This window comes from Carcharodon carcharias, chromosome 10 (assembly GCF_017639515.1).
Source record: "Carcharodon carcharias isolate sCarCar2 chromosome 10, sCarCar2.pri, whole genome shotgun sequence".
Classification (NCBI taxonomy): Eukaryota; Metazoa; Chordata; class Chondrichthyes; order Lamniformes; family Lamnidae; genus Carcharodon; species Carcharodon carcharias.
Window position 1 is genome coordinate 113390939 of NC_054476.1, and position 10147 is coordinate 113401085.

At 49.1% G+C, this 10147-nt stretch overlaps 1 protein-coding gene across 1 annotated transcript; it reads right to left on the reverse strand.

Annotated features, from left to right (window-relative positions):
- Positions 1 to 6727: 6727 nt before the first annotated feature.
- On the reverse strand, positions 6728 to 9878 carry LOC121282859 (protein arginine N-methyltransferase 6-like). The gene has a single exon (XM_041196674.1). The coding sequence runs from the start codon at positions 9876 to 9878 to the stop codon at positions 7884 to 7886; it is 1995 nt and encodes a 664-aa protein (XP_041052608.1). The 3' UTR covers positions 6728 to 7883.
- Between the last annotated feature and the right edge of the window lie 269 nt (positions 9879 to 10147).

Genomic DNA, 10147 nt, shown 5'->3' on the forward strand with positions numbered 1-10147 from the left:
TGGAGTCAATGACAGCAGCCTGTGTGCTAACAATGGATAGCCTGTGAGTCTCCAAAAGTATTGAGAATGCCAGTTTCTAAAAAGTTGTGCTTTAAACCATTCATTTATTTTCAAGATGAGTGAAAGTTGGGCTCTCAAGAATGTTGCAAGGAACATATAATTTTATTTCTGTTGGACTGTTATAATGAACATATCTTTTTATTTTATGTTAGACTGTGGATTGGGATTGCAATGGCTGCATTTTGAGAGACATGTCCACTGGGACAGGATGAGAGATATATAGTGTTGCAGTCCTGGAACAGAGTGTGCCATGAATGACAGGATGGTGCTGGAAAGGAGTCCTGGACCAAAGGAGATACCTGACAAAAGCATTTTAATTGGCTCCTGAGCAGGTGACCAGGTTTTATGTGAGGGCAGTGCAGCTGAATAGCTCCTAGCCTGAAAGGAACAAGACCTAAAGCCTCCTTCTCCTATATGTGGAAGATTCCAGTAATTCCACAATAATAGCTAGCTTTTTTTTTCTCCTCATATCTCCATAACCTGCTTACTCTCTGAAAACCCCTGTCAAGAGGCAAAGGGGAAAATCACTGTTAGAGACACTGAAAGACAAGTGCTCAACCAGTGAACTAAATACTGAAAGTGCTGGAAGACCACCTCATGTCATCAACAAGAACTAAAGGCATTTGGAAGACATCAATCAAAATCAACCCACTGAATGTTGTACTCCAGAATTGGTACTATTGAACTGTTTTATCCCACCCTTAAAATCCGTGTTTTTGTGTGTCTTATGTGTCTTGTAAGTGCATGTCTAGGGATTTAAGAAGGGATAGAGTTTAGGTTATAGAGTTAGAAATTAGCAGCTCATATTTCTTTCTTTTGCCACTGGTTAATGACAGTTTGTTCGATTAACAATTATTTAATTATTAAGTTTACAAACCTGGTGCTCGTATTCTGTTAACCTAAATTAAACAGTTAGGTAGAATTGGGGAAATCTGCTGGTTTGATCAAACTTTTCACATTTGTCATGGCTCGGGAAACAGTGGGGCTTGATATTATAGCACACTTTCCCCAGTGACAACTAATCAGCATCTCTATCTGGATACAAGGCTCATGTGATTCATGTTGCCAGTGGAAATGGACTTAGACAGGTGAAGGATTTCTAAGATAGCCCTGAAAACTCTGAGACACGGTGGGTCTGTCAGGGTCCGGGAGAGAGAGAGAGAGCAGCGAGAGGCTAGATTTTCTGTGCTGGAATGCGGGAGGAAGCTCAGGCTTGGATTGAAATGACCAAATTCGTGAAGAGTTAAAAGGAAGCTAGAAGATTCACCTAGGGAAGATCTCCAGTGATATTCTCTCTGTGGAGGACACTTCTGGGGTGAGAAGTTCCCAGGCTGAGAAAGGAATGAACAGAAGCAAACCCTGGGAGCTAAGAATCATTTTGGACTGTAATTCTGGGAGAATTGAATGTCTACTTAACAGGTAGTGTAACGTATATCTGTTAGTGGGCTTATTTGGTTGTGGTAAAACTTCTGTGGTTTAAAATATAAGTTGCCTACAAAAATATTGTTTAGTCAATAGTGCTTTTAGTCTGTTACAGTAAACAGCTTAAATCTTGACATCATCCTTTCTGTGAATAATTGGAAGGTTGAATTTCTTTTAGAAATTATTGGTCTCCACTTGGATCGTAACATTTATCTATTCAGACTTCTGCTTTGTATTCGTATAAAGAACATGGGAGTCTTTAAAAAAAACACCTTGTCCAAGGTTTGCACTCTGAATCAGGAGATTGTGGTTCAAGGCCCACTCCAGAAACTTGAGTCCATAATCAAGGCTGGGACTCCAGTGCAGTACTGAGGGAGTGCTGCACTGTCAAAGGTGCTGTCTTTCAGATGCATTATTAAATTGAGGAGCCATCTGCCGTCACAGGTCAAGGTAAAAGATCCCATTGCACCAGCTGAAGGGCAAGGGAGCACCACCCAATTTCCTCACTAAGATTTATCCCTCAACAAACATCATTGAGACAGATCTGGTTATTATCTTGTTGTTCTTTATGAGATGTTTCTGTGCGCACAGAGACTGCTGCATTTCCTACAATACAACTACGAATGCACTTCAAAACGCTTCATGTAAAGCACTGTGAGATGTCCTAGGGTTGTGAATGGTGCCACGGATGCAAAATACTTTTTTGTAAGACTTGTTTCTAGCTTGTGGTCTGTTACTTAGAAGTGCAAACCACTTACTTTCCTGGTTCTAATTTGGTATTGGCATTGACAATTCAACTACAAACAACTGCGTAGTGTTACAGGAAGCACAGTAAAACGTAGCCTATGCAAGGAGAAAAAAGTAAAATTGAAAGGGTGCATTTTACACAGAAACAACTGTTTGACCCAGTCAGCCCGTACCAGAGTTCATCCTTCACATGAACAGAAGTTTTAACCCCATGATCCCATATCCCTTTATTCCCCATTCAATGTGGTGAGGGTTCTAAGCGGAATTGTCCCAGATTTGCACTAAGTGCGGTAGTAGACGAGAAAAAGAGCCGTTTTTCCTGCTGGCAGCAATGGCGGTTTTTCGCACCACATCACCCCAAACCCACCCCATTAATCATGCATTCCCAGGAAACACACCATTTCGATGGTGGGAGGGCTCTCATTCACCCGCCATGCCATCACCTCACCACTTCCTCACGCTGGATGCCATATTTAAAGTGCAGCCTCGCGCACGCCTCTCAGCGCTTCCAGCCCAGGACTGCTGCAAAGAAGACATGGCCCCGAAAGGCAAGAAAACTGCAGCCTCTTGATTCAGTGACACATTTCTGGAACGCCTTTTGGACACCATGGAAGCCTGCTATGATGTCCTCTACCCCTGCTCTGGCCGCAGGAGGGGCACCAACATAACTAAATGGGAGTCAGTGGCAGCAGTGGTCAGCGCCAATGCCCTGCAAAAGAGGACAGCCAACCAGTGCTGCAACATGATGAATGGTCTCATCCGTTCTGCCAGGGTCATCTCTCTCAACTCACACTCACAAACCCATCACACATCCACACGGATCTCACACCTCAAGGGACAACACCACTAACTCTCACACACACCCTCATATCTCCATCAGGCTCAAATCTTCTGAAGTTGGCCTTCCAACTCATCCTCAAGAGTCAGCAGAAGGCGACAGAGCTGTGGGAAGCCCTCAACTGAGTGGCACGCAAGTCGGAGGAGTGGGCCCACTTGCTCTTTGATGAAGTGGTGCCCACATATGCATGTATGGAGGGCTCCATGGGGAGGATGGCAGACACCATGGAGACTCTGATCAAGCACCATGGGTGAGTTCCTGCAAGAGGATGCGAGAGGGAAACGGGAGGCCTCAACATCCTCCTGGATGCTCCTTCCCCTAAAGGAGTCAGGCAGGGGCCCTCGGGCACCCAAAAAGAGGAGGAGCGACACAGGAACCTGAGGAGCTGTCCACTCTCTCTGAGTCCCCTTAGCTTGTGAGCCCCTCAACCTCATCCTCTGTCATCGCAGAGGGAGCAGCTGGCCCACAGGAGGACAGCCAAAGCAAACTGAAACCCTCAAGGCCTCGGGTCCCCAGAGGACCCATGTCGAAGCCATCGGAGGCAACAGGGCCAACCATTACACAGGCTGTCTCCACCCCTGCTGTGGGTGTCAGGGCAGCAACTAGAAGTCTAAGGCATTCAAGAGTTAAGAAATTCTGATCACAGTTGGTTGCACGGTGAACACATTTTGTCACTTTACAATCTGGAAATATATTCACTTTTACTGAATAATGTGTAATGGTGTCTTTTAGCTTCATTCACAGGCTTCACGAGTCCTCCCATTGCACCCCCCCCACTAACATTTCAGCAGCACGTAGCCAGCCCACGAGTGACTCTGGAGGGAGAAGTGTGTGTGTGTGGCAGGGCTTTTCGGAGCCTCGTGCAATCACTCTCCCATGCATGTGGATCCTTCCCACACCACACACACCTTAATGCCCTGAGCATTTTCAATGCTGCCTGCTGGGGTTCACTTTCAGTTGTCCATCTGAGCTGACCTGCATCTCTGCCCACCCACTGATCTCACTCCCAAGCAGCACCTGATCTCACCCACCACGGCTCTTGTTTTGCTTTTGATTTGACAAGCATGGTCCTGCTACATTTATCCGGCACTCCACTGTCCTTTCCCTTCCCCCAGCCACCCATTTTCTTTCCCTCATCATAGTTGACCCTCTGGCATCACCTTCCACCTCCCCTCCATGACTTACCAGCCACCACCCTTTTCCTTCGGCATGTCCAGATGAACATGCACATTCCCTTCCTTCCCAAAAATCCCACCCCCATCCACATTATCCTCCCTGACCTCCTCCTTCCCAACTCCAGGGTCCGTGTCTGCCTCCAAGACCCCACCAATCACTGTCACCATCCCACCTACCGATACCGTTGCACACTCATGCTCCCACCCTACTGCCTCACTCTGCCCTTGGCCATTCCCTCGTACTATGCCCATCCTCAGTTTGCTCTCCAGGAGGCAGCCATTTATTCAACAGAGCCCTCCCTTGCACGCTCACCTAAACAACTCCCCCTCCAGGTTCTTCCCCCACGTTGGAACTCCTTTCCCCCCATCCCGGACACCACCCCCTCTTAGTCCTTCCTTCAGGCACCCTTACTTCTTCCTCCACACTTACTCTTTTCCTTCCTCCCACCAGAGACCTTTCTCCTCCTGGAATCCTTCACCTCTCCACAGTCCTTCCTCCCCCCCAGACTCCTTCCCCCCTCCAAACTCTTCCCCTCACACCCTACCTCCCCAGTTGCCATCTTCTCCCCTGTTACCCCCCTCCTCCTCACATTGTCCCTACCTCCCCCCACCTCACCCACCCCAACACCCTCATTCTCCCCAGCCTCACCACCCCCGACATCCTTGTTCCCCCTCCCAACCTCTCCCCCCTCTTCCTCCTCCCATAGTCCCTCCTCCTACCTCAACACCTTCATTTCTCCCAACCTCACCCCCCGACACCTCTTCCTCTCCAAGTTAATCCTAGACCTTGATCTCCCACCCCCGGTAGATCTTCCTCTCCCAAACACAGCTGGACCTTCCTCTCCACCCTCTTGACCATCATCCGTTGTGAGCAGACCCTCAATGGTGACTTTCTGCCTTCCATGGTCTACTTTGCAGTGCAGCCATGCCCATGAGAATCCACCCAGCACGCCATTGACGTTCCTCCAGTATGCCATTGCTGTCAGGCTCTGGCATCTTCTGCTCCTCGGATGTCCGTGATGTGAGCAAGGCCCTGGCAGTAAGTCCAGACTTTTGCATGTCACATGTTCTGCACTGGTGTGTTTTCCTGCTGATGTGGGTGGACGATCCAGCAGGATAGGGGGGGAATGATTCTGGCAGCTGGCCTTATAATGATATGCAGATGTATTACAATGAGGTTCCCAATGTACGATGGCAGGAAACATGGTTTGCCGTTTATGGGCAGAGTGGACGATTGCAAACTGGTTTCATGACGCTGTGAAATCAATTTTTTGCCTTCTCACCATATTGTCTGCTCACAATGCTGAACATGCCAACACCAACGGGCACGGAAAATTCCACCCTCTGTGTCTACCACCCTTTCTTCTAGTGAGTTCCGGGTCCCAACCATACTCTGAGTGAAAAAATGTTTCCTCATTTCCTGTCTAATCCTTCTACTAATTACTTTAAATCTATGGCCCCTAGTTTTTGACCCTCTGCTAAAGTAAATAGATCATCCCTATTTACCTCATAATTTTATACACCTCAATTAAGTCACCCCTCGGCATCCTCTGTTTGAAGGAAAACGACCCCAGCCTACCCAATTGTTCCTCATCGCAAATATTTTCCAGTCCTGGCAACATCCTCGTAAATCTCCTCTGCACCCTCTCTCGTGCAATCACATCTTTCCTGTAATGTGCTGACCAGAACGGTATGCAGTTCAAAGTGCTTTTCAGCTGATGAAGTACTTTTGAAACATAATCACTGTTACTATGTAGGAAAATGTAGTGGCCAATTTATGTACAGCTAGGTCCAACAGATAGCAAAGAGATAAACGGCTGGGTCATCTGTGTTTAGTGATGCTGTTTAAGGAATAATGGACAGAGCAGCACTGAAGTGTCAGCCTAAATTATGTGCTCAAGTCTCTGGATGGTGCTTAAACTGACAACCATCTCTCAGAGAGGCTAGAGTGCTATCACTGAGTGCTATCACTGCCATTCGAAGAATTACTTTTAAAGTGTAGTCACTGTATTTAGGCAAACAAAGCAGCTAATTTGTGTACAGCAGTTCCCATACACAGAAAGTGAGATGAATGAATTTTTAAAAATATTATTGTTCCAAGAAGGAACACTAGATGGGGTGTAGAAAATGCTTAGATAAAAACAAAAAAACTGCGGATGCTGGAAATCCAAAACAAAAACAGAATTACCTGGAAAAACTCAGCAGGTCTGGCAGCATCGGCGGAGAAGAAAAGAGTTGACGTTTCGAGTCCTCATGTTCTGTCGAAGGGTCATGAGGACTCGAAACGTCAACTCTTTTCTTCTCCGCCGATGCTGCCAGACCTGCTGAGTTTTTCCAGGTAATTCTGTTTTTGTTTTGTAGAAAATGCTTGCCTGTCTTTAAATAGTGCTTCGGACCTTCTATGTGATACATAATATAAAAATGCAGGCACAATTAAGCAAATACCCATGAAGAAAAATAAACAGTAACTTCTGATGCTTTATAAATAAATAGTATGTGTTCATTCAAAGAATTCAAATAAATGCAAATTACAATTGAATTTGGTACAATGCAAAACACTAGCAGTGACATATACTGCTTTGACCTGCTTTATACATCAACAACTACACATACTGCTGGATATGGTAAGTTGACTCTGTAACAGCATTACTATTGAGGGTTTAGAGCTTGATTCATGAATCACTGCCATCAGAGCACATTCACAGCACAAGCAATGGAGAGGTTTTATATTATTTTATAGCTGTTCAGAAGCTAGATCAAAAAAGCATTGAGAAGGTTCATAAGTTATGAGAAGCTTAAAATTGTAATTAACTGAAAATCTATTGATTTTTATCCAAACCAATTGCAGGCTAAGCTAGAATGTCACAGTGGTACATTGTAATGAACCAGTAAAGAAACTGCAAACACACAAGTCAGTCAGCATTTGAAAATAAAAGTTGATGTTTCAAGTAAAAACCCTGTGTCACAACTGACAAAGGATCTTGCAAAACAGTGACTTGTCTTTCTTAATTTCAGATAAAACATGGCTAATTTTCCCCTTCACAAAGATACTGAGGCCAACACGCTGACATTGATCAGCTAAAGCAGAACTGAACAGGAATTAAAATTGGTTACCTCTTGGTCTGTATGAATGTCACCAGAATCTGTTTCAACCAAGAGTCAATTTACTTTGCGCTGAGCACACCTCTGAGCTTTAAGCAACTAGCAATTTACTGTGAGAAGCAATAGGAAACTAGCACAAGAATTCACACAGATCAAAATATGGGATACATTGGAGTGGCAAACCAAAACAAGCTTATCCGTTAAATTAACAAAAATACACATACATGAACAGCAACTCATTCAAAAGCAGGAATCCTTCCTTCATTCTGAATTATTTTGTTTTTGTCCCATAATCTCCAATCCAGCAAATCAATGATACTTCAGAGTTCTAAGTTTTTTTTACTTGACAATTCCTTCCTTAGCTGTCTGGATGGATTTATTGAGTTAAGGCAGTTTTCTCACAATGAATCTTTCAAGGGGCAACTGAATCAGTGCAATCAGTTTGGAAAACAACTGGAAACCAAACAGTGAAAAAGTGTCCAGTGGAAATGTTCAGGCACTGAAGAATCCACATGTGCGCAGGCACCAATAGAGTCTTTTCATTCAAAAGAGGAGAAATCCTCCCCCATTTTGAATATTTTTGTTTGTTTCCCACTATCTCCGATCTCGTAAATCAAGGCTACCCGGAGATGTCGTGGGTTATCTTCTGCTGGAGTTAATGTTATTTTTCCTTTTATCACAGTGTCCTGGGATACTTGGACAGGTTCGTCCAGATAAAGCAAGGACTGTTTCCAATGTGTTTCCTCTGCAAAGGGTGAAGTGGACAAGACAACGGGTTCAAGTTCATCAGCATCAAATGCCACACGGTCATCAGCATTGGGATTAAATGTGTGGGGGTTTTCACCATTGGTTGTGACTGCACAGTGGATGTTGGCAGTGCGAGCACCTACCATATGGGAAGCAAAGGCAGTGGATGCATGAGGCCCATTGTCATTGGTATCAGGCTGACCATCCTCACTGGGCCTGGAAGCTTGAAGGCCATTGGCATTGGAACTGGTTGCATGCTTGTCATTGGCACCGTCTGGGCAGGCAGAGGTGGGGAAGATAACGGAAAACCAGATGGCAAAGGCATGCATGGTGGCGATGCCGAATGAAGAGGTGGTGAAGAGGCCGCCCAGCCCCCCGAGCTGTTGCTCAGTGACCGTGTAGAGGTCGATGGTGGCGAACATGAAGGGCCGGGCCAGGACGTCCTCGCCGTGCAGGGCGCCCACCGCCATCTCGTCGTTCATGAGGCAGCGGCGAGCAAAGGCGGCCATGCAGGCCATGTCCACTCCGTGCTGCTCCTTGACCCCGGCCCAGAAGGACAAGCGTTCCTGCAGGGCTGGGTCGCTGACCGGGGCAATGAAGAGCTCGGCCCGGCAGGGGAAGAGCAGGCCGCCCGGTTTGAGCCAGCGGTCCCGGGCATGGAGCACACTGCGGAGCATCGACTCGTACATGAGGCCGTAGCCCATCCACTCGCTGACGATGGCGTCCACCTTCTCGGGCAGCCTGGCCTCCTCCACCCGGCCCCTCAGCACCACTATGCGGCCACTCAGCCCATTGGCTTCGACTACCTCCAGTGCCCGCTCCGCCATCACCGCACTCGCCTCCGCCGCGTACACGCGCGCCGCTCCAGCCTGCGCGCAGAAGACACTGAGGATCCCCGTGCCCGCGCCCACGTCCAGCACCGTCCGGCCCCTCAGCAGGCCAACTCCAGGCCCAGGCTGCGGCCCGGGCCTAGCCGCCTCCCTGCGCCCGCAGCCCCGCTGCAGAGCCCGGCGGTAACAGCCGGTCCGGGCCGAGTCCGCGATCATCTCCTCATGGATCGACACATCCGAGTACGAGTGGAAATAAGCGCCGTCTTGGCGGTCCCGGGCCTCGGCCGCCGGCCTCTCCCGGGCCCCGGCCCCCGGCCTCTCCCGAGCCTCGGCCCCGGTCCCCGGCCTCTCCCAGGCCTCAGCGCCGGCCCCCGGTCTCTCCCGAGCTTCAGCGCCGGCGCCCGGCCTCTCCCGAGCCCCGGCCCCCGGCTTCTCCCGAGCCTCGGTCCCGGTGCCCGGCCCCTCCCGAGCCTCGGTCCCGGTCCCCGTCCCCGGCCTCTCCCGAGCCTCGGTCCCGGTCCCCGTCCCCGGCCTCTCCCGAGCCTCGGCCCCGGGCCCCGGCCTCTCCCCGAACCCCGGCCTCTCCCGGGCCTCCAGCCGCGGCCTCTTCACCTGATGCGGGCCCGGCTCCATCACTGAATGCAGGGCTCGGCGCTCATGGTGTTTCTCGGTGCCGGATCCTCGGCCTGCCCTGTGTTGCCTGGGAAGCTGGAGTCTGATCCCGCTGTGTCTCAGCCCAGAGCTGCCCCCTCGCTGCCAGGGTGCAGCCCTGCCCCCACCCCCTGGGATTCTCTCACTCAGCCACAGCCTGACATTCCCCTTCAGTGCCAGCTGCTGCCATCCTGCAGGACACTGGCATTCAGCATTGGGCCAGCTTTCACCAGTGCCCAGCCAGCTTTCACTGGCATTCAGCATTGGGCCAGCTTTCACCAGTGCCCAGCCAGCTTTCACTGGCATTCAGCATTGGGCCAGCTTTCACCAGTGCCCAGCCAGCTTTCACTGGCATTCAGCATTGAGCCAGCTTTCACCAGTGTCCAGCCAGCTTTTACTGGCATTCAGCACTGAGCCAGCTTTCACCAGTGTCCAGCCAGCTTTTACTGGCATTCAGCACTGAGCCAGCTTTCACCAATGTCCAGCCCAGTTTTAACTGGCATTCAGCATTGGGCCAGCTTTTTCTGGCATTCAGCATTTGACCAGCTTTCACTGGCATTCAACACTGGGCCAGC

Bases quoted from the DNA above. Each gene is read 5' to 3' on its own strand.
- LOC121282859 (XM_041196674.1), bottom strand. From the start codon at position 9,878: ATGCCAGTGAAAGCTGGCTGGGCACTGGTGAAAGCTGGCCCAATGCTG.